Source organism: Labrus mixtus, chromosome 14, assembly GCF_963584025.1.
Source record: "Labrus mixtus chromosome 14, fLabMix1.1, whole genome shotgun sequence".
Lineage (NCBI taxonomy): Eukaryota > Metazoa > Chordata > Actinopteri > Labriformes > Labridae > Labrus > Labrus mixtus.
Window position 1 is genome coordinate 6,915,346 of NC_083625.1, and position 24,346 is coordinate 6,939,691.

General features: G+C 42.4%; 1 protein-coding gene across 6 annotated transcripts in view; it reads right to left on the reverse strand.

The window, feature by feature from the left end:
• ltbp3 (latent transforming growth factor beta binding protein 3) overlaps positions 1-24,346 on the reverse strand; it is a 38,323-nt gene that overhangs the window by 12,801 nt on the left and 1,176 nt on the right. For 3 of the 6 annotated variants that reach the window (XM_061054715.1, XM_061054716.1, XM_061054712.1), the window contains exons 2-11: positions 6,105-6,356; positions 5,167-5,330; positions 4,956-5,061; positions 2,680-2,766; positions 2,424-2,540; positions 2,140-2,316; positions 1,810-1,917; positions 1,699-1,712; positions 1,531-1,600; positions 1,292-1,369 (exon numbers count right to left, since the gene is read on the reverse strand). In XM_061054715.1, coding sequence (XP_060910698.1) covers positions 1,292-1,369; positions 1,531-1,600; positions 1,699-1,712; positions 1,810-1,917; positions 2,140-2,316; positions 2,424-2,540; positions 2,680-2,766; positions 4,956-5,061; positions 5,167-5,330; positions 6,105-6,356 — 1,173 coding nt within the window. The remainder of the gene's footprint in view (positions 1-1,291; positions 1,370-1,530; positions 1,601-1,698; positions 1,713-1,809; positions 1,918-2,139; positions 2,317-2,423; positions 2,541-2,679; positions 2,767-4,955; positions 5,062-5,166; positions 5,331-6,104; positions 6,357-24,346) is intronic. The other 3 variants (XM_061054717.1, XM_061054714.1, XM_061054713.1) reach the window with 2 other exon arrangements.

Genomic DNA, 24,346 nt, shown 5'->3' on the forward strand with positions numbered 1-24,346 from the left:
CCCCTGGCAAAATCAAGTTTTTTTTTTTTGTTTTTTTTTGACATGTGAAAAATGTATCCTCTTTTTCAGTGAACAATCCAAAAAAGACACGCACGTTCATACGTAGGTATTGGATTCCAAAAATGTTAATAGAAAAAGAGAAGCAAACAGGATCCGCACACCAGGGAGCTCCCCTTTAAAGGATTTATTGACTAGTGACACAAAATGCTCTTCCTTTGGCTACTAAGTCTATCAAGTCTGAGGAAGAGCATTTTGGCTCGGAACATCACTTGTCAATAAATCCTTTAAATGGGAGCTCCTTGGTGTATGAATCTTATTTGCTTCTCTTTACCTGTTTTATTTTCAGCCTCATTTTGTCGGTTTTCGTTTTTTTTTTTGGCTAGGGAAACAAAAATGAATGTAAAACTCATCTGGAAGAAAACTTGAATGCTTTAAGTCTTACAAAGAACAGGCAGTATTGAGGTATTTCAGCCTCCTGAGGCCAAAATAAGAACTACAACAACAAACACTTAAAAAAAAAAAAATGAGCCTGGAAAAAAACCTTTGAAACTATTCAGCCTGTTCAGAGACTAAAAAAAAATCTCTAGCAAACTCTTTCCACCAGCTATTTTTGTTTAACCCCCCCCCCGCATGTTTTTACATATAAGAGAAAAATGTATGCACCCTAAAGATTATACATTCAAAACATGTTTATTTCACACATCCATAAGAACACAGGAGAGAATTTTGTTTGGATCAGAATTTGAAAAAAGTATCAGCAGAATGTTTTCCTCTTGTCTCTAAGAGCTTTCAAACTGATAGCACCCACGCCATATAACTGTGTAAGAGTGTGTTGTATAACCTGCTTTAATATAACAAACCACATTAAGCAAGTTACAGCAACACCCCCCCCCCCCCCCCATAAAAGTGTGTTATCATTGCCTTCGGGCTGGTTCATGCTTCATGGTTGAAAGCACACACCATGCAAGGTGTCAGTTAACCATTCAACTCACATGCTCATGACAAGAATGAGGTCATTTTTTGAAAATAATTTTCATCAATAGGGGTTGAGTCAATTTTTTTTGAAACGGTGGCGTATGATTTTGTTCCACTGTGGAGAAAGTCAACATGTCATTTGCGAGGGAAGGACCCAAAAGCTCACCATGATGTCTACTCTCTCTGGGGAATGTGGAGAGCTGTGTCTTTGTGGTTTGGAAGTGCAGGAAACATGAACCAGCCTTAAAATGAGCTCACTGTCTATATGCTTTAATGCATCGTGTTTGAGTCAGTTTGAGGTCTGCAGGAAACTCACGGAAGACTTTAGTCTGTGTTTCGAAGGGGTGATTTTCTGGGGTCATTCTGATGATTGTTGGAGGGGTGGGTTTAACAACTGTGGATCCAACAGAAAGAAAGATAAAGTGGACAGACTTCAGGAGGATAGCGTGACATGTTGAACTTTAGTCCTGGTATTTCTTTCTTCACCACTCGCTATTTGTATCCGTTTTTTTGTTACTGTGACGGCAGAACTATAAATATAGGATGTGATGTTACCCGGCACACGAGGACTGTTGGTGCTGGTGGGAGCCAGCGGAGGAGCGGTCGTCACCTCTGGACGCCTTTCCTGATTGAAAGACACAAGTCTGATTCCACAACTAGCACAAAAAATTATTTAGATTTTCTAAACCAAAAAAAAAAAAAAAAAACAGAAAAATGTCTTACCGGCCGCTTTGGTTCTGAAAGGGAGAACAACACACAGTGAATTCATTTAAGCACACAAATGACTCTCGAGTTGAAATGTCAGGAATGATCACTGCTGTAACGAGGACTCACCCTTCTTTTCAGGCTTGCGGGGGAAATTGATGGGAGGGAAGGCCACGGTCTCTCTTATGTTTTGAAGGAAGTAGCCTTTCCCTGCTGGGCAGATCTTACTGAAGGCCACTGAAGCACCACATGAAGAAAGAGGAGAGTGTATCAATTTATGTAACTCTTTAAGAATCTCACATTTTGCAAAGTAGTGTTTATTATGCAGACCTATAAGTTGTCATCAAAGTTAATACCAAGGCAAAGCCAATTGGCAATTTTCTTCTTCCTTTCATTGAAACTCAATAGAACATTTTTCTCACTCCTTAACTTCTCCTTTCCTTCTCTCTGTCCACTCACCTGTGCCCACCTGAGGACATCGTTCACAGCTGCGGCCCCAGGCTTTGCCCACAGTGCAGCAGCACATCTCCTGTGTGACGTAAGTGGGCAGAGGGTGTTCGCAGCCCCTGGTGTCCGACGCCATCAGGAAGCACTGAGCCTGCTCGGCTGGAGACTCTGACAGAGGAGTCAAGGAGGCTTCATTTAGAGAGGAGAATTACACGTTTTAAAAATCACTTTATGTTATTGAAATAGATGTTTAGTGTAAAAAAAAGATAGACACCCAAAAAAGGCCTCCGACTCACCAACACATCGATTCCTGTCCAGCACAAAGCCGGCCTTGCAGGAACATTTGAAGCTGCCCAGCGTGTTCAGACAGTCTCCGTTCTGACACACACCCTGCATGGAGCACTCGTTGATATCTTTACGGTCAAGAGGGAGGATTTGAAACACAACAGGTTATTTTGAAAAATTGTAATGGATGAGCAACTGAAATAAAATAAAAACCCAGATAAGCCCTTAGCTTAGTCCTTGTTATAAGTTATGTCCCGTCAGCGTTACCTTGGCAGTGAGTGCTGTTGAATCTTTTGTAGCCTTGTGGACATGTAGAGCCGTAATCTTCCACAATGGTGTGCTTGACGGATGCATCTGAGGGAGAAGAAGAAACAACAAAACATAAAGGATAAGGGGGAAGGGGCGATGGAAACAAAAGTTTGAACACATTGCATGGTCTTAGAATTTCAAAGGAGGGAGCTAGGCTTAATAAAAAAAAAATACATTTTTAATGCTGAAGATTCAAAATTGAAGGAATAGTTTTTCAGGAATTTTAGCCATTACTGTATGTTAAAACTGACTAAATGACTCCTACCAGCTGACACACGACCATGTTGTATCTAAATCTAGGAGTTTACATTGCAATTTGTCTTTATCAACTTATGAAGCAAATCAATATTTTTTCCAAGTTGTCCAACTACACTTAAAAGTCTGTCTACTCTACAAAATACAGAGTTTTATTGAAGCCATCATTTGAAAGCAGGACTTTAATTTTTGAATATTTCTGTTCATGTGTGGAAGTATGTGGACGGATTCATGATTTGAGAAATGTAGCAGGCAGACAACAGGCTGGTATATAAGAGCCTTTATATCAAACCCCTTAATGTCAGCTAGCAGCTATAGCAACCTTTCTTCTTTTTTTGGATTATGGAGATGTGCTGCATATGGGTGCCTCGGCCAAATGTTTACAGTCACTGGACACCGTGTATCACTGTGTACTGAGATTTGTGACTGGTTGTAGACGCCTTACTGTGACCTGTACACTAAATCTGACTGGCCATCCTTTGTGTTTCCTGTGATGTTTTTAAACTGTCTGTTCCTCGTGTCCAGTCTGAGCTCAGGGAAAAGAGCGATTCGTTTTGCTGCCCCGTCAGCAGGGAACTTTCTCCAGTGTGACTTGAAACTGGCAGATCTCATCTCACTTGAAGCCCTTATGCTCGATTTTAAAAGACAAAAAATGTGAGACCATTGGACAGTGCCTTTGTTTTTGATTTGTAATCTGTGATCTCAACTTCTGCACTTTATCTGCAAACCAATTTACACGTTTGAATTGTGGTTTGCCCTTAACTTATTGTTTGTGAACTGTTTCTTAATCATGTAATGTTTATCATGAGGTGTGCTGCTGCCCTCTTGGCCCGGTCACCCAGTGAGAGAGATCTTGATCTTAATGGGTTAATGACCTGGTTAAATAAAGGTTAAAAAAACAAAAAAAAAAACAAGCTTCACACAAAAACTTGAGAGCCTCTCTGTCTGAACATGAAAAAGCATATTCCCAATATGTCTAAACAGGAAACTAATTACTAGTTTGGCTCAAATATTAGATTCTTTGCTTTTCTTTATTTTCTAATGACAGTTTTTTTTTAGAAAGGGTTTGATTAAGACTTTTACAAGCTCAGAGCATTGCATTGTTCTTGTTCCTATTAGTTCTCTCCATGAGCCTTAAACCTCCAACATAGGAGAATGTTCTTCTTTCCATATGGGAGTTCAAACATGTAAGGCAGTTTTATTAGAGAGCGGGAAGACGGCACTCACACGAACATTTTGAAAGCACAATGAAAAGAGAGTAACAGCTCACTTTTGCCCATTTTCATAAAAAAAAAGAAAAAAAAAAGAAGAAGCTTATAAATGGATATGAGCGTAACAAACGTGACAGCGGTCTGGGCAGGAATCCAGTTATATAAAGACTAAGCAGACGTACAGTATCAGGTTTTGTCAAAGGCTGCATTGTCTGAGTCAGAACCTGGAGATGGAATAATAGCGGAGTGGAAAAACGTGAGCAGCCAAGATTTTCCTGAAATCCAATCTTGAGTAATGTGATGACAGTCCTGCACTGGGCAGGCTCATAGGAACATGCTTAAGTGGAGGGGTTATTTTCCACATTCTCTCTTTCTGTCTCACTGTCTGTGTGTTATTCCCATAATTTCTTCCGTTTCCAAAACGTTCCCCACCCTACCTTACCACTAACTTTCATGTGCACGTTTTTATAGAGGTATGAAGTGATTGTTTTAATCCAGGGCCATCATTTCAGAAGCTGAGAGGTATGAATTGCAGGGAATGCTTGACATTTTTTGGCTCAATAAAGAATAATTTATCCCCAGGAACACACAAGAGGAAGATGGCATTAAAAAAATTAAAACAAAGACCTGTTTATGAAAACAACTTTGTGTCTGGATTTTAAAAAAAAAAGGACGGTAAACAAACAGTGCATGGCATCTATGAAGCTGGAAAAAAAAATCAACCATGAGGCTTGAAAGTGACACAAAATGAAGTAGATAGGAACTTACTTGGGAGTTTTGGGCACTGATAACACTTATTTTGTCCCCATGAATTCCCCACACTACCGCAGCAGTCCTCCTGATTGGTCAGAACAGGCAGCGGGGTGCTGTTGCACTTAAGCGAGAAGAGACAGAAGAGAGTTATCGATCAAATGAAATCTCACGATAAAAAAAGCTCTCGTGATTGTCCATCGCAGCAGCATTATGTCCGAACACTCACAGCTTGCTTTTGCGTGGTCTCCTGGAAGCAGCGGCCCTTTGGTTTGTGCCCCGTGGGGATCGGGCGTGGCCCTGTCTTGAGGGGGGGCTTGACATCCGATGGGTCCAGCGGTTGAATGACTACAGAGGTGTCCGCTGTGTGGTGAACACGGAATTTAACCTGCACTGAAAACAGAAAGAGGAAAGACAATAAAAACATGTAAGTTTGACACAATGCTTTCATATCTGTGTGTTACATTTATGGCTAAAGCAGCCAGCTAGCTTAGCTTAGCACAAAGACTAGAAACAGTAGAAAACAGCTAGTCTGACCCGGGGATAAAAGCACCTCTAAATCTCACTTAATAAAATGTTATGTCTCGTTACTTTTAAAAATAGAAGCTTGCAGCCGTTACTTTTGGTTTGTGTTGATTTTGGCGCCCCCTGTGGTCTTATCTCTATGCTGATCAGGAGTATTTTTAAACTAAAAATGTCATTCTGCTGTCTTTTTCACATTAAAACCCATCTCTTGTGTCTCTTTGTCTGACACCTACCTGGCAGCAGCATCAAAAACGACCATTTCAAATTAACCAAGCTTATCGCTGACGGTTTTCTTTGCTTTTGTAGGACATAAAAAGACACTAATATTCATTTCAGTCGGTTTTATTACCACTTTACCAAGCATTAAAAATTCAGGATTTAGCTACAGTTGGACAGACACACTGTTTCCTTCAGATAACGCTAGGCTACTCAACCGCTGGCTTCTAATATGAGATTAGTGATCAATCCATCATCTTCATTTTTTAATTAAAAATGTAGAAGCCTGAGCATTTAAAAAAAAAAAAATCAATGCAGACTACTCTCATATGTGAGGTCAACTTGATTGAACAAACCAAATCTTACTTTCCCATGTCACTGAAAACTGAGAATGCACAAGTTCTGTAATAAATGATTGGTAGATACCATCCGGCGAGAAGGGCAGGGTGAAGACTGAGTGCGTCTGCGTGAGCCCTATGCTTGACTGCTCCCCTAGTTTCAAGCCGTCTCGTTTCAAAGCGATGGGGTAGATGGGCGACTCGTTCCCCCGCGCTGCCTGAGCTTGTTGCGTCTGCGGGAGCGGAAGCTGGCAGAGCCGTCCAGTGAACCCAGGAGGGCACAGGCAGTGCTTCCTCGAGCTGCATACTCCTCCATTCAGGCACGTCAGGGGACACACAACTGCAGACGGGGAGAGGAGGGGAGAGAGAGGTGTCATACAGAGACAGAGTCGAGACTCCCACAGGTCAACAGTTCATAGCCATGAGTCACATCAGAGGAAAAACTTTCCTTTCACTTATAAGCAACAAAAGCACTTATGACATAAGAGCAAAAAAACAGCACAGGAAAAGCAGAGATATTTATTCACAAGTCTGGTTCTGCTCATTTTGGATCCATTTTCCCGCTTTACAATAACCATGTGAACAACCTCAGGTTTAGATTATTAGTAGGCGCACAGACAGAAAAGTTTGTGGTTAAATCAGTACCACATCATTTAAAAAAAAATCACTTGGCACTGCACTGCTGAAAAAGTCACATTAGCCTGACGGACTAACAAGTCCCTCCAGCCGGTCAGCAGCAGTGTGTCTGAGAAGCAAAGCAGGTGAAGTCATTGATCTGTTTCACAGCTTTATTCGGACATATGGGAAAGTTCTCAGAATCTCTGGGAAAGCTAGCTGGCTGGAGAGAGGTTCATGGCATATAGAGTAATCACTGCGGGTTTTATTGGGTCTCCCATTGTGTTTATTTTAAGTCCAGTTGTGTCTGAAAGTCCCACAATAGAACAATCAGAGGAAAGAAAGACAGAGAGAACAGAGCTGTTAGGAAAGCTGTGGACAAGTCATGAATGCAGGGAGAGATTTGTACTGAAAACTGAAAACAAAGCAGTGCTTCTGAGTTCTGACAGCTCTGTCACTCTGACGGGGCTGGATGCTGTTCAACAGTTACCATTTCACTACTTAAAAGATGCGTTTAGATGTCTTTTAATTTGCATTACAGCTTTGATATGTGCACACTTTCTATCCTGTCATGCTTCCTTTACAGGCCAAGCCAAAACTCAAGTCTAGGTATCAGAATCAATATCAGGAAGAACAGACTGGTATCTAACATGTCGGCTGACTGAGCAGTAGTTCCACTTCCTTCCAAATGGTAAATCTTATCATTTTCGATTGAGTAGAAATGCAAAAGCGATGTTGAAACTGTAGCTACCTTTTAGAGCAGCCTACTGCTTTATCAAACGTTTTGTTCTGGCTTCAAACATGTAAATACTTTGAGGGTTCCTCGTCTCCAATGACAGCAAACTGAATATATCTGTAAGTTTTTGGCTGAGCAGTTTGCAGATGCCTCTTTTGGGCTGTGGCAAAGTGTGATATGCTTTTTTTTTTTTTTTTTTTTTTTTTTTTAGTATAAGCAGTGGTTCATTTATCATCGTGTCTTGCAACAAAAGGGCGCCAAGTCCACTGCTAAGACGCCTCTACAAAACAAAACAGATAAGAGCATCAAATGAAGTTTTATTTGATGCTAAAGACCAAGAATAAAGACCAAGTATGAAAAGGTTTTATATCCTGTGTTATGGGGACACTTCAGCTCAAATCTCTTAGGTCATTTAATTTTCTTAAACGCACTTCATCCAGTTTAAGGACACATTATTCCATTTTATACTTTAGTTGCAGTTTACATTTATCCAGTTGGTGCAATCTTGTCTTTCACTGTGTTTTCTCAACAATTATTTCCCAATCTCTGCGTTAGCTTTCTTTACCTCGGGCTCCAATCTAATCGTAGCCTTCTTGTTACTGCACACAACATGGCCTTTTCTGTCTTTCTTTTTATGCACAGCAACTTTACTTTTTTTATATTTGTCCTTTTAAAGACTTTACTGACCATCGAGGACCAAATCTCCTTCTTAGTTCGACCCTGTATGATCTGCAAATTGTTGACAAAATAACCCAGTGCTTCGATTTCACCACTAAATTGGTGCCAGTTACTCTGAAAGTAGCTGATAGATAGCTTGAAATTCATCTGAGTGCATCAGAATGGTGTGAAAGCATGGAGGGATATTAAACTAAGGCCCGTATTGAATAGAAAATGTACTCATGCTAAGTGCTTAAGGTTTGCTGGTTTACATAAAACATTTTTTCTACATTATTGTGATATATTCAGACTTTTGAAATGTGTGTATCGTGAATGGTCATATCACTATAACAATACATTGTGATTAACTGCACAGCCCTACATCACACTTCTTTGTATTTGTTGGTTTCTGCGACTATCACTCCAGCTCACATTTCATTTGTATCTAAACATCTCCATTTAGTGTTATACTACAAATCTAAAATTACTACTACTGCTATAGACTCCAAGTTAGGAGAGGAATTACCTACTAATGTCCCTTTGTAACCCCCCCTCCATGGGAATTTAAACCAATGCGCCAAAGAATCTTCACAGTTTTTCCTGCCATTTAAACACAACAGTGCTTTTGGCACTCGACTTTAATGACTTGACAATGACCACAAAAGATGGCCTTTTTAAACGGTAACCACTTTTTACTGTTTGTACCAACAAAAAACGATCTGAAAGTAAAATCAGGGCATGAGGAGAGGGAGAGAGAGAGGGGAGGAGAGGAGAGGAGAGGAGAGGAGAGGAGAGGAGGAGAGGAGAGAAGAGGAGAGGAGAGGAGAGGAGAAGAGAGGGAGAGAGGAGAGGAGAGGAGAGGGAGAGAGAGGGGGGAGGAGAGGAGAGGAGAGGAGAGGAGAGGAGAGGAGAGGGAGAGGAGAGGGAGAGGGAGAGGAGAAGAGAGGGAGAGAGGAGAGGAGAGGAGGAGAGAGGGAGAGGAGAGGGAGAGGAGAAGAGAGGGAGAGAGGAGAGGAGAGGGAGAGGAGGAGAGGAGAGGGAGAGGAGAGAAGAGGAGGAGAGGAGAGGGAGAGGAGAAGAGAGGGAGAGAGGAGAGGAGAGGAGAGGAGAGGAGAGGATAGGGGGAGAGGAGAGGAGAGGAGAGGAGAGGAGGAGGGGAGAGGAGAGGAGAGGAGAGGGAGATGAGGGAGAGGAGAAGAGAGGGAGAGAGGAGAGGAGAGGAGGAGAGGAGGAGAGGAGAGGGAGAGGAGAGAAGAGGAGGAGAGGAGAGGAGAGGAGAGGAGAGGAGAGGGAGAGAGGAGAGGAGGGGAGAGGAGAGGAGAGGAGGAGAGGAGAGGAGAGGAGAGGAGGAGAGGAGGGGATGAGAGGAGAGGAGAGGAGAGGAGAGGAGGAGAGGAGAGGAGAGGAGAGGAGAGGAGAGGAGGAGAGGAGAGGAGGGGATGAGAGGAGAGGAGAGGAGAGGAGAGGAGAGGGAGAGGAGAGGAGAGGAGGAAAGGAGAGGAGAGGAGAGGAGAGGAGAGGAGAGGAGAGGAGAGGAGAGGAGAGGAGAGGGAGAGGAGAGGAGGAAAGGAGAGGAGAGGAGAGGAGAGGAGAGGGGGAGAGGAGGAGAGGAGAGGAGAGGAGAGGGGGAGAGGAGGAGAGGAGGAGAGGAGAGGAGAGGAGAGGAGAAGAGAGGAGAGGAGAGGGGGAAAGGAGGAGAGGAGAAGAGAGGAGAGGAGAGGAGAGGAGAGGGGGAAAGGAGGAGAGGAGAGGGAGAGGAGAGGAGAGGAGAGGGGGAAAGGAGGAGAGGAGAGGGAGAGGAGAGGGGGAAAGGAGGAGAGGAGAGGAGAGGAGAGGAGAGGAGAGGAGAGGGGGAAAGGAGGAGAGGAGAGGAGAGGAGAGGAGAGGAGAGGAGAGGAGATGAGAGGAGAGGAGAGGAGAGGAGGCCTCTTTCTGCTGCTGAGCCAAATGTGCACACATGGAAGTAATTAGGAGTGTGGACTGCCAAGGCGTCTGGTCTGCAGTGTAATTAGGGGACTAGATCACTTTCAACACAGCAGGGACATCCTCACATAGTGAAAGTTAGACAGAAAAGGAAACAATGAAACAGGTTAAAAACAGGTAATTTTTAAAAAATCTAGAGCAAGATGTATTCTTCAGAATCCGCCTTTCACTACCTTACACCGTGTAACAGTGGTCTTAAACCACTTGGACTGTGTGCAGGCAGCAACATGCAGAATAAAGCTGGAAGGCTCAGACATGGCGAGGAAGAAGAGGGAATCTAAAGTACTGGAGTTTGTCAGACTTCCTTTGACACAAGCGTTCCAGTTACTACGGATCAGATTTCAACTCCGTGCTGGATTTAGAAAGAGAGGAAAGTGGGAAAGAAGCGTGGGCTGAAGATTAGGATTGCAGACACAGAAAATACCTCTTTCCAAATGTGATTACACAATCTAAGCCCACAGAGACTCGGAGGGACCACATGCTGCAGGGAAAGTCTGTGCTGGTGGCTGGGAAGGTGACTGAAGGAAAACCTGCTCCCTGATGTAGCACAGTCAGGGTGAAAGCCACGCTAATGAACACAGAGGAGGGGGATCGGGTTTCTGACTTCATGGGTGGGGATCATTAGAGTGAGATGTGTTGTGAAATGAACCCAGTGTGGTGCCATGCAACACGCAGTGCAAAGTACAACACACAGCTGCTACTGCCAGAAGAACACCTCATTCTACTATTCTACTTCTACTTTCTCTGGCCTTGAAACGCTTAACTCTGAATTCACTTTGATTATTATAATGTAGTGACATGAGGCCGCAGATTACAGCAGAACTAAAGACTGAGTCTGAAGCCCACGGAGCTGAGAGCAAAAAACAAAATAACGTTTAGAAGTAATTTTATGCAACAGGATCGGAAACCTATTACAGCCAAGTCCTGCACTGCTTAATCCACACCTGATTAAATGGCCTCTATTGGCACTATCCATATTGGCACTGTGCATTCCCACACTATGAGGCCTACATGCAGTACTGGTGACAGTCACTTTGGTCCAATCAGTATGCTGGCTCGGCACCATTTTACCTATTTTTACACACACATACACACACAAACAAACACACACACACGTTCAAAAGAAGTATGCTCTTTACTGCATTCATACTTTAAAAAAAAAAAAAGGTTCACTGTGTTGAAATCGAGGATTCTTCCATTTGGGGGGAATGTGATGTTGAACTCTGTGTGCAATGGGGGAGCTGCTCTGGAAAATACTGGAAGTCTCCTCCCTCTCAAAGTGGGTGATTCTGAAGTAGTGCAAAGTGGGATTGCAGCTCTAACTAAAATACACTTTATTACTTGTATGACATTATTTACTTCAATCTTTGAAGTGGGCGATCACAAATATTACCTAAAGTCCAAGAATATTGTTTACCGTGAGCTAAAATCATCAATTATCATAACAAAGAGGGTTTTGGGTTATCACAGCATCAGACTTTAGCTATCAGCGACAGAACTGAACTTCATGTCTTTATTATCCAGGGCATTGGATGTTTGTTTTAAACCAGCGTCCTCATGTCTGTTTTTCTGCAGAGCTCCAGAAGGATTGAATAATTTGAAAGTTTTCACAAAAACATACAGAAAAGTCCTCTCCCTTACATCTGCCAGCTTCATTTAAGTTGGAGACATGCAAGCATTGTACACTCTAATGTTTTCTGCAGGTCTTATATTTGAACGGGCGTGTTAGCCTCTGTGTGTGTGTGAGAGAGTTATTAAGTGGAGGGTGTACTGTCTCCTGCTGCGGTTGGGTGACTGCACCACATTACACACTGCAGAGGGTACAAAGCTTTAAAGTTGAGATCATAACAAGGATTTTAAGTTCCAGGGGACTTTCCCTTCAAATCATCACCTCGGGGTTCATTAGCAGAATTTATGATGCGATAACCGCTCATTGACTCTGCTTGTCAGTTAGCTTATAGCGTCTCAAGAGGCAGCCACCCTCTTGTTTTTAAACCACGCCTCCGTCTTTTATGGATCTAACACATTCCTCAGACTAGAGGCGGTGTGTTATTAAGAATCAAACGCACCTTAGAGTTAGTTGTTTGGTGGTCTGAATGAATGTGAAGCATGAACAGGGGTTGTCAGGCTGAATGGAAGGGGGAGGGACGTGTGGATGTGAAGCAGTTGTGTTACCATTTTCCAGAGAAAAAAAAGTAATGGAGGAACTTAAAACAATCACATTCACAGACCAAAAGTGGTGTTTGTATACCTATATTAACTATATTAAACAACTGACTGTATAGCAACATTGACAACATGACAGCTCCCCATAAGTGAAGCCAAAACATTTGATGCTCCCCCTACTGACTGGCTACAATAGGTCATAAGATCAGCCTCTGCCATGTTGACAGATGAGACATAGGTCAACTAAAATTAAAAATTCACATCAAAAAAGTTTCCTTCATTATGGTTTCTGTCTTTAAAGTTATTTCATTTTATTTAATGTCCAAATTTTTTATTTTTTTGAGAAGTTTTAAATAATTTTTGATGCTATAAAAAGTTTTTGCTATGATTGACAGCTCATGTGCTGTTGTGTGCAAAAGATTCACAGATGTTTAAAACTCATAGCCAGCCTTCGGTCTTTCTTGCATGTTAGCATCCACATGTTCCAAATGTAGTTACACGTTGCTCCAGGCGATATTCCACTCCAACCTGACACAGCCTGCATACATTTTTTATCTAAATTTCTAAATCAAAATACTGCCAAAACCTTGGTTGCCCCTAGAGATGCTATCTGTTCACTGTGCTTGTTTACATCCGGTAGTAGAGTGGGGTTCATTAACCAGAGCTTCAGCCAGTTTATAGCTACAGCCCCCTGGTGGTGGCTGGCTTCATTGCAGTTTGAGCATAACATTTGAACTGCATGGAGGGCCAACTTATAAAAGTATTAATAACTTGTTTAACTGACTACTGATTCTGGTGGCGACTAGCAAGCGTGATGATGTTTAACCGTGCAGTCGACTAAAAGAAAGCCATGGACTTTTCCATTTTTAGATTCAGTCCACTACGAGAGCTTTAACTTTATCCTTCTCTGCCATGGCTTTGCAAACTCATTTAATACTTAAAACTTCAGCCTGCAGGTATGTTCCAAGAGAGCAGGAAAACGTATAATTTTCCCATGCAGCACTCCAACAAGAACAGAGAACTGAACTGAATCCAGAGACAAAAAGAAGGAAAAAAGTCTTTGTCTCAAAGCTTTTCTCATCCAAGTGTTCAAATGACATATGAGTGAGAGCTCCTTCTTCTTCAGAACGTAATGATTCACTCCAAGAGGAGAAGGACAGGGCTTTTTACAGCACGAGCTGAGAGAAGAAAGATATCTGCATCATACAGTATACATGTATGTAATCTGGGAAAGCAAGGGAGTACAGCATAAAAAAAGGCAGAGGAGAAAGATGTAAAATCAAGATAGTGCTAAATAATGTGACATTTTGTCAGGATTGTTGTGATTCCCTGACTTTTTTTTTTTCACTTTAAAGAAAACATTCCTCAACTGCTAAGTAAGCACACTACTTTAACTAACAGAGTAAAGTTAAAAAAAGAAGCCATTGATGTCCATGAAAGTACATAAAGACTCTGACAAGCATTATTCTTATTTTCTTGCCAGGTGGACAAAAAATGTCTTGTAGGGGCAGGAATATGTGTGTATTGACAAAAAAAGACATATAAAGAGGGAAAGCTTGCCCTCTAAATGCCCCATACCCACCCGCCCACTCACTGGGTCTGTCTGGAAGATGACGCATCTTTTGCCCTTTTTCTCCATGGCGGCCATTCAGCCACAGCCGCACCCTCCCAGCTGAAAAACAACAAATTACAGCCCTACAAACCACAGTTCAAAAGCTCCCAAACGCACTCAAATGAAAGCTACTGCAGTCATCACAGAGTTGATACAATAGCCTGATCTGCCCGTTTCTTTGAACAGAGTCATATTCTGGTGGAATTACAAACAGCAATTCAGCCAGTCTGCAGGAATGAGACAGAAACATCTGTGACTGATGCAGTGAGTCACTTTCACTCTGAATCAGGCCCAGTGTGAATCAACACTAAGGTTCAAAGATGGATGCCAAAACCGTTTTTGGTCAACATTAGATCATATTTATGGTCATGTTGGCTGACCCGCATATGATGAGTAAAGATTTATTGGAGGAGATTTGTGATGATGCATGATGCAGAAGCCTTTAACACACTAGTCTCATTTCACACATACACATGTCGAGAAGATTTCAGGACAGCCTGCCGCTAAAAGTTGACCATTCACACATCGCTCACAGCAGACGATACGCCCTATTGGACAGGAGGAAGGGGTCTTAGGCAGGACACTGCAAAAGTCACAAGTAAGGAGCATTCTGGCGAGTAGAAAGAGAGTATGAAGCAGCTTCATCAAGTGCACAAAGATCCCGGTGGTTCACACTGTTTTACTAGGAAGCTGGAAGGGAAATTCTGGATAAAGTCAAGGTTAAATTCAGCTGTTTGTGGCCACACACACACGCAGCCCACCCGGGAATTCTGGGACCTTTTCTGGAGTGCAGTGAATGTGAGAAAGAGTCTACTGTGTCAAAACCAAACACAATACAATCACACTGCAGTTCCGACAAAGTAAAAATCCCCATATGATACCACAGATTAAATGTAAAAACAGGTTGGTATAACACTTATCATCTTCCTCATCCGGTCATTTCCACGTCTTTCAAAAAGTCACCTTTCGCGTTCCTGGTCAAATAAATTCAATCGGAAAACAATAATTTGTTTATTTAACCCTTTACTTTTCACAGAGATTAATCAGATAAGTAAATGTGTTTGTTATGTTTAAGATGTGCTGGAAGGAGAATTTGTTACCTTTAGAATAAGAGATTGCGCTAGCTGTTTCAATGTCATGCTAACAGTAGGTAGCAGTCATCTACATAAGAGAGTTGTATGGACAAGATGAATATGGAAAAGAGTTTTCCAAGTTTTGTGGAAAAAAAGATAACCAGCAAGTTTAAGAGTTGTTTCGAGCAGAGGTGGGATGAAAAGAAGCACAGCACTGATTGGCTACACGCTTGTCAAGCGAGCTCATTCGAAAACACTTTTTCCGATTTTCACACACTTAAGAGACCCAGTGTGACACGAGTATCTATCTCATGGTTGAAATAAGGCCCTTCTAAGTGGATGTCAAAGATGTCCATAATATGAAGCTTTTGTGTGGCACGACAGCAGCTTGGCTGAACAATAGGCAAACGCCACCGTTCGGCTTGAAAACCAAAATAATCAGCTACAATCAGCAGAACATTGCAGCCAGCTAGTGTCACATGTTCATCCATGGGGGGGGGGGGGTTTGGTACGAGTTTCAATTACACTTCAATTCAACTGAGTTGTTCCAAAGTCATCCAGTTGAATGCAGTTTTAAAAAGCCTTTCCATAAATACTCCATCTTTAATGACCTGAGAGCACCATGACTAAACAACGCTTGGACCTCATAAATGGTGAAGACGGTTGCAGCTTGAGTCACTTCTTGAAAATAGAAAAAAGATGGGAATTGCCACCATCCCATGACGCGCTTCGCTTTACCATCAGCCCCAAAAAGCAGGAAACCACATCCACCAAAACACGCCTACCATGGACTGGCACCGAATGACCACATGCCAGCCGGAGTGAGAGGGAGCGACGCATGAAGTGGGTCAGACTCCTGCAACTGAGCCAGACGTGTGGAGTAAATGACATAATCACTGCCTTTTGAAAACACAAACCTGCGTATGCATTCCTCCACTCCCCCCCCCCCCCCCATGCTGAAGTCTCTGCGCTCTGTAAACCGCCCTGAAACCGTGAGCAGCTCCTCCAGCCTCAGCCTCGGCCTCAGCTATCCAAACAATAGTGCTGCCCTCTGCCAGAGTTGACCGCTGTCACCAAAGGCATTCATTACCTCTCGCAGTCGGCCTCCAACAACAGAAACTGGACGAAGTCTCCGAGCAGACTCCTCCTGAGACGGAGAAATCTCAGGGGAGCAAGTATCAAAAGCTAAATCAAACTCGCAGAATGTGAATTTCCCATGTCACAGAAATATGCTCTGTGATTTTCATAGCTCTCAGGTTGGCTTAGATCCAGCTTTACTCTGTCACTCCCCTCTGGCAAAAAATGTTTGTGGAAAACGAGCCAGAGAGTCAGACAGGATCTTGGCAAAACTATGGATGATGTCATATAATGACTGTCTAAAAGCCTGGGCTATAGGGACTGGAAGGCAGGCAGGCAGTGCTGACTGTGCGCCGCTGAGATTATGTCAGACACCTGCCCTGAGGTGATCCTCTGCACTCAGCACCCGAGCGCCTTTCAGGTAATGTCTGAAGGCTGCACAGTCCCTGCGCTGGCAGAGGCCGTGTTATTCTGTTTACCCTGGCTAATCGCTACAGCTACAGGGTCCTGCACGGCGTGGGTGCAGTCCTGAGCGCTCGCATTCCTCTGCGCGGCTTTAAATAACTGTTCCGTTTTCTCCCCCTTCGCTAAGCAAATGGGAGGAGAGTGTTAAAGATGGCAAAGAAGGTTGTTTGTTTGAGCTGGGTTCAGTACACTGCACCAAACACACTCAGGCACACACACACACACACACACACACACACAAACACACACACTGTTCCTAAATGACGTACAAAAAAAAAAAAAACCCACACACACCTGATTGCTGCTTTTTGTTTTTCTACTGAAACTTAATTTGATTGCGATTGTTTTTATAACTAGCCGAGCAGAATTGGCTTTTTATGCAGCAAGTGATGACATGGAGGACTCGGGTTTCATGGGAAACTCCTGCTCAGATCATGTGGATTTTCCCTCCAAGTCAGTCCTGATAAAAGTAAACACAGGAAGAAGTAAAGTGTGGATTAAACCCTCTTAAAAAAAAACACGTTTTTTTTTTTTTTACATTTCTGGATTTTCTGTCAGACTTCTACTCAAGTAGGAATACGTTTTAAAGGTTTCACTTATGGACTTGCTCTGAAGTTTATTCAGAGTATACTCTCCAGTATATTAACTCATACAGTATATTTAAATTCATACAACTATTATGTTTGTTTAGTTTTTAAGTGTGACATTTCTACATGGTGATTGTGTGCCATTTGGGAATCTTGCAAAAGGTTAATGAGAAGGACGGACCGCAAATAACCCATGTCTTATTTTCCTTACATGCATAAATAGACAGGGAGAGGCGACAGAATGTCCATCCATAAATATGAAAGCACGGCCTTGACAAGAGGAAATAATCAGCTGACATAAAAAAAACAGCATTTTACAGGCTTTTGAAATGAATTCGCTGCTGAGCCTCCCTGATGAATTGTTGAGTTTGAAAGGGGTTTGAGCGTGGGAGCCATGCCCAGCTTCGCCCTCTAAGTCCCGTCCAACTTGTGGCAAAATCCGGAGAGTGCTGCAGGTTTCTGGTCACCAGTGTGAGACCGCCTTCTCCAAAGCTTGGCACAAGAGAATAAAAAGGTGTGTGGGGAAGAGCAGAGGGCTCCGAAAGGTAAAATAAACTTACTAAATAGAGAGAGAAAGCAGAAGCAGCTCTGCCCACTGTACTTGACCGACTTGTCCTCTTTTCAGACTCCCATGGACCTCTGACCCATGCCAAGGGAAAACCAAAACAAACCACAGGCCTACTACTGTCACTTTGCTCTAAATACAGAGCCACATGGGAAATCCTGAAATAGCCAGATGCACTTCTCTTGATGCCCTTTTTAGGGGGGGGGGGGGGGGGGGGGGGCGCCAGACTGGGATATGATAAGACCACTTCCTGTGTTTCATTAACTCCAGAAGAAGTTAAGAATCTAGAGCCGCCTGCGTGCCTCTAATAAAGAGGGGATGCGGCTGAGATGCAGAAGAACACGAGACCCAGAAGGCCGAGCAGCTGCTGTCAGGGAGTCTGATAGATGAGATACCTCCGTGCTAGCAACGGGGAGAAGAATTAGTCTGTGTTTTTGTTGAAAGCCCCACGTTAGTCAGAAGGCATGTGCGGAGATACTGATGTTTATGCAACACTTTTTGAAAAATCTTCCCTGAAAACGTAATTTTTCATTTCACAAGTGGACAAAATGGCAGATGCAACAGAAGACATCAAGTCTCCAAGGAGAAAACAACTTCTAAGAAATCTATTTCTTTCTATCCTAAAAATTCACTTCCAAGAGCTGAAAATAAAAAAAAGGACAGTTTGCTGTTTTGGTAGCTAAACATGGAGATCATTATAAATAAACAGAGTCTCCACCAGCAGGTTAACAGGTTTATGTGTCACAGATGGACACGGAGGAGGAAGACATTAAATGGACTGCTCAGGATAAGGTGTTACGGCCACGAGCTGATAGCTGGTAACATCCATCTGTGCTGCGCAGCCACCGGAGAAGCCTGATTGGTTCTCAGCTGCTAAGTCCGATCCAACCAATCAGCGGGGAGAACCCGTCAACTCGGCCTTAGTAAGCCTGCCCAGGTGGATGGTATCAGGGATAAAACTAGACAACACACCACAACACTTGCCAACACACACACACACTTGGAGAACACCCTAAAAGGAAAGTTAAACCTCACACAGAAGAAGGCGGCGCGGCTGCAGCCGTAACTCCAGGATTTTTAAAATGTCATCATATCAGACTTGCAAATATATAATACACAACTTCGTTATTAATCCTGATATGAAACCTCGTTAAGAACCTTTGGTGTGTGTTGATTTTGGGGCCCCTTGTGGACAAAGCAGTACCTCTCGTCTCTTTGCCGATTTTGTCTTCACGTGTGTACAGTTTTGTTTTTGTTTTTTGTTGTTGCCATGGAACGTTTGAAAAGAGGCTGTTTTGGCAGCATGTCGTTAAACCTCATCAGATACCTTCCCTGTGCAGCTGTTTCAGGCATAAACAGGAAATCATCAATCTCCTGGCTGAAGGTCTCTTTTGCTATCAAAGGTGATAAGAGACATCAGAATTAATTTCAGACAGTTTCATTACCGGATAAAAACTCCTCATATTTTTAGCAGTAACAGCGCTCCTGCGGGGCCCGATGACGAATCCCATAGTTATGTGAGAAAAAGCCCTGATCAGGCTGTAAACTTTTACTTTTCTCTGCCTGCCAACCTGCTCGGTAGGCTTTCAAGTTTTTTTCATTATTGCCTCAGTTTTAGGAACTGTCCAGTGAACTACTACCTTTATTTCTCTGGAAACACATGACCAAGTGGGAGGGGCTTGCTGTGAGTAGATTGTTCTGAGGTGAAACAGGTGAGAGGGGACTGGATGTGGGCTGTGTGCTCAGATGAATGTCATACAGGTGTTGAGGACTGGACAGCGTGCTGGATATTAACGGACAACATTTGGATTGCCCAACGGATTTGGATGAATCCCGTCGCTTTTAAAAAGTGTAGCACGGTTCCAGGACAGGTTAAAACTGTCAATACAATCTAGGTTGTGAGCGTGCTGAAGCCAGGTGTGCAGGGAGAGGATACGGCTAAAACGCTCAGGACCACGATCAAAGGTTGGAATGGGTCCGGAGATAAAAACTGATTTTCCACAGTTCTTTAAAACGGAGATTAAAAATTATTTTTGGTGCACTCAGATTGCCGCCGGGATGAGTCGCTTGTGCCCACGTGCACAACGCAATATGATTTGCAGTGTAAGCTCGAGCTGACGTACAAAATAATTATAACATGGGTGAACTGCACTGTATATTAAAGTGGGTTCAACTGCGTCCAACTTTACCACAACATATCCTCTAACATCTCTGTCTGTATGTGAGTCAGCGCTCTGAAACACAGGACATAAATTACAAAGAGCTTCCTGTTGTTGTTCAGGTGATCTGTCCTCACACAGCAGGTAATCCGGAGTTATACGATCTGCTCGGCTGGAGTCCATCTGTCCTAGTCTGGATGCTTTGTTCAGTGTCTTTATACAGTATGAACAAATGGATCAAATTACTTAATGGTGAGTGCATGGTCTCCCTCATATCAACCCCCCCCCCCCCCCCCCCCCCCCCCCTACAGAGAATCAATACCACGGCTCCCCTCAGCTCTATGGAGAATATCAGTGTCTTTTAGCTCATTGTTTTGTTTTTATTCTGTCCATTGTCTGCAAATGTATTATGTTGGACCACTCTCTCAGGCTGCTGCTTTCAGTACACTTTTCATATAATTCATCCTGCAAGGGAAATGTAAATCTGTACTGTATGATTCATACAGGAGCAGCCCACACAATAGTTCGCTGGATATTTAACTCCTCATGTGTAGCTTCCATCCTCATAGTGGAGATGGATAAAGTCACCTGAAGTGTGGAAGCTGTGGTGTGCTGCCTCCTATACCTTAAAAATACAGTACACACTGTCTAATCACAAGTTTGTTTGGGACCTCTTTTTGAGTAAATTAGGGGGTAAAGACGCCAAACTGGCAACTAACTTCACTGGATTGCTTTGTGTGCTTGTCTTGAACGGCATTGTGTTTTCGTTGCATGCCAATCTTAGCTCTTCTGCGTTTACCTTGGGCGTCCTTCAACCTTGCTCAGTCTTGGTTTCATGGACTTCATCACTGAGCTTCACTCCATTTATAGACACTGTAATCATCTTTTATATGCTATATATACAGTGTTTCCCCTACCATTATATTAGGCGCCACCCCCCCCCCCCCCCCCCAACGGTTTTCTTTTGGGCTTTTTGTGCCTTTATTGTAGAGATATGATAGCGGCTAGTCGGAAATCAGGGAAAGAAGTCATTTAAGGATACCTTTCCTTTAAAAGTAACGCATGAACACCAAGATTCCTTCAAGTGTTTGTGTCGGCGTTCAATATTTTCTACTGGGTTGAGGAGCTGGATTGACTCACCAACGGATCCATCCACAGAAATAACCCAAGTAGCGTACATACGATATCAAACATTAGAGAAAACATCTGAAAATCTGGTATTTGTGTTCTTTTATATAAATTATCCAAAACAACTCATTGGAAGTATAAAGCTGTGCCAGCACTGACATGTACTTCAGTTTGTTTTACAGCTGTTTAACCCTGGGACATCATTTATCCAGTTTAAATTCAACCTTACATTTATTTCTGGTTCTTTCAAAGTTCCCTGAGGATTTGAGGTGTATGTTTTTGTAGCAGATATTCGCCATGTAACAGCAATGGCCCCTCTTTGATTTTCTTTTCCCACAAGGTGATCTTGTCAACCTGCCCAACGACGGTACATTAAAAAGTTTCTCTCTATTACCTTCAAAGTTAAGACCATAAAAATGACATTGGCCGACATCCCAGATCCAGATCAGCACTAAAACCTGACTGGTTTTTGGCACTCTGCCTGCAGGTCCGACAAAGTCCAGCCAATTTCTTAACAGCCTGTGAAAACCTTGGACGTATCAGAGCACACGCATCGAGATATATTTCTGGCAGGAAGTACATTTCTTTAGAGGAAAGGTTCGGTCAGGTTTTGGGCCTCATCTCACTGTGCGAACGTCACAACAGCTCAAATATGGAAAAGTCTTCATATTGTTGCTGCTATAGCCGTGGCTGTTTTGACACAGGAGAGAGAAATTTCCACTTGTCCGCACCACATTCCAGCCCTCGCACTGAACAAGACACGTCTCCTCTCCTAAGTGAACCCTCGATCCCCCTGCTACTAAAAAAAACTCGTACAGTCAGCAGGGATTTTTTTTCTGATATCTGAAATCCAAGAGACAGGTGAGCTTGGAGCAGCTTCTCTATCCAGACCAAATGTGAAGCAGCATGAGGTATTCCAGGAATTTCAGATGTCTCTCTTGAATTATTTGACACAGAAGCTCCAAAAAAGTGACGTGACGCAGGAGGGGAAATCAGAGGGGAAGAGGGAGGACTGGAGGCAGAGCCAACTGTCTGACTCTACATCACTGCACGGTGACAAGGAGGAAAAGTTCTGTCACAGCGCTACAAGTGAGGAATCACTTCATCTGATTAAATCCAGCCTCCCATACGCACACATGGGCCAAATAGGGAAAGCAGCTGCGGTGAGGCTGCATCTGTATGATCAAACGCGACTTATCTGCTGCGCAAAACTGTTTGCAAGAACTTCAAGAAGCAGAGCGATGCTGCAACTAACAGCCAATCCTTTATGATTTATTCTTCCTGACAGAAACGGGAGAACGCAAGGCAGCGCTGAAGAGCAATTAAGTTCTACATCTTAGCCTCTTCCTTACAATCCAAACGGTAGTTGGAAACTGATTATGCCAGTATCAGAAAGTCCTCTGCTTCCTCTGCCATTTTCAAAAGACAGCAACCTGTTATTACTTTTTTAAATAATCTTTCTTTTCTAGATCCAAAGTGACACTTAATGAATTCACTCTTTGATGTAAGCACCTGATTATATTCCCTCCTCATCCAATTTTATTTACTTATTAACTTATTATTTATTATATTATTTATTATAATATATTTTTTTATTCTAATATATTTTTTTAATATTTATTTATTATTTTCTTTATTTTATTTTTTATTTTTTCTTTATTTTTTTTTTCTTTATTCCCTTGGTATTGTTTAACAGACTTTTGTTTGCAGTGAGTTGTTTGCTTTTTTTTGTCTTTTTACTTCCTTCTCAATGTTTAAAAAAAAGGTAAGACAACGTTGGAATACAAATTAGAAACTGTTTTCCAATAATGTATGTAAAGTATGTATGAAAAATAAAAAGTTACTCTGATACGGCCTAAAATAGGACGTATATGCGCATTCCAATAACAACTTTTATTAACCTTCCGAAATATCAACTTGTGTCCTTTTCTCCAAAAACAGTAGCCTACAGCGTAAAAACATATAATTAGCACAACTTCTGTTATAGAGCAGCCAAAAGGAACTGATTTCAGGCACATTATGTGAAGGGAGAATGATGCAAAGTTGACATTATCAGTGCTGAGCTATGAAGAGAGCGATGTTCATCAGAGCTAGCAAAAAGTCAGCAATCAGTGTTTACCTATTACACATCTTAATGCTGTATTTTTATGAATCCAATGTTAAGATAATCTAAACTTGTGGAAACCAAAACTTAAACATTTTACGGTATAAATCAAGGTTTCTCTGACACTTTTAAGTTGACACAGTCTAGCAGCCAGGAGGGGCCGAGAGCCGAGCTGCAGCTAGCGTTAGCTCAGCTTGTTTTAAGGCTACGATCATTCCAGCGTTCTGACTGATCCAAGCAATACAACAAAAAAAAACAATCAATCCCATCACTCAGGGTCGATGATATACAGCTGTTAAAATAGTAAAGAGTTTATTTTATTAACACACCAGCGTCAGGGAGTTTTCTGCAAATACTAGCACCACAGGTATTTGAATCAGTACATGCATGGAAAAAGTGTTTCAGAACAACTTACACTCTTCAGAAGCTTTCGAGTTTTCAAGAATATTCAAAGGCAGATGGTTCTGCTTAAAAGTGATGCCCATAGAAATGTGATGCTATTGCATCATGTTTAACGAAGCACAGCTACCATCTGTACTTTGTTATTAAGTCACATAAGAAAAAAGGGTTTAAACCATTCATGTTACAAATTCCTATTTAACTGGAGTAAATAAAGTAATTGGACGTTCAGGTACTGCAATAAAACAAACAACTGACATGTTCTTCATGTATCACACATTAGATCTCAGACAAGTAACCATGCTGTAATTTTCCTTTTAAATATCTTGTACTCAAAATCAACAGAGTAAGAGTCTAAGAGGACCAGTGAAATCCAGTTCTGGGCCGGAGTCTGACGTAGACTTTGAGGCTCCACGTCTCACCACAGCTGATCTGATACAGCAGAAAGGCTCCACTCATGCCAACCAGACACTGGAGTCGAGGAGGGGGGAAAGTATACAGATCTTAACAGTACATTTATATGCTATGTAATGAAGCGTGCCTCAGTAATTAAAGTGTAACATGGAAACATTTTCCAGTGAAGCTGTGGAGGGTAAAACCCAGCTCACCTCACTGAAGCCACCTATTTATTTGCGGAGCAGCTTTCTACACACTTGACATAAATCTTAACGATATAAATCGGGGGTGGATGTACTAAGTAGCTACATCAAACTGATGAAGGCCATAAAGAAGATAAGGGACCAAAGCGTGAACGCATCAGCAGAGAATTATGATAGTTTATGTTCGGCTTGTTATTATCACTTATAGGCTAATTTAATGGTTTTAACAATTTTACACAGAGATGGGAACTACATGAGACTTTATTATTCGACAAGTGTTTTTAAGCACCACTTTAATTTGAAACTTTAGTGGCAGCAGATCTATGCTTTTTTTATATCTCACTTTGCTGTGGTTAGGTCTACGATGCAGAAAAGGTTTTGCTGTTGTGTAAAGACGCTCTTCGC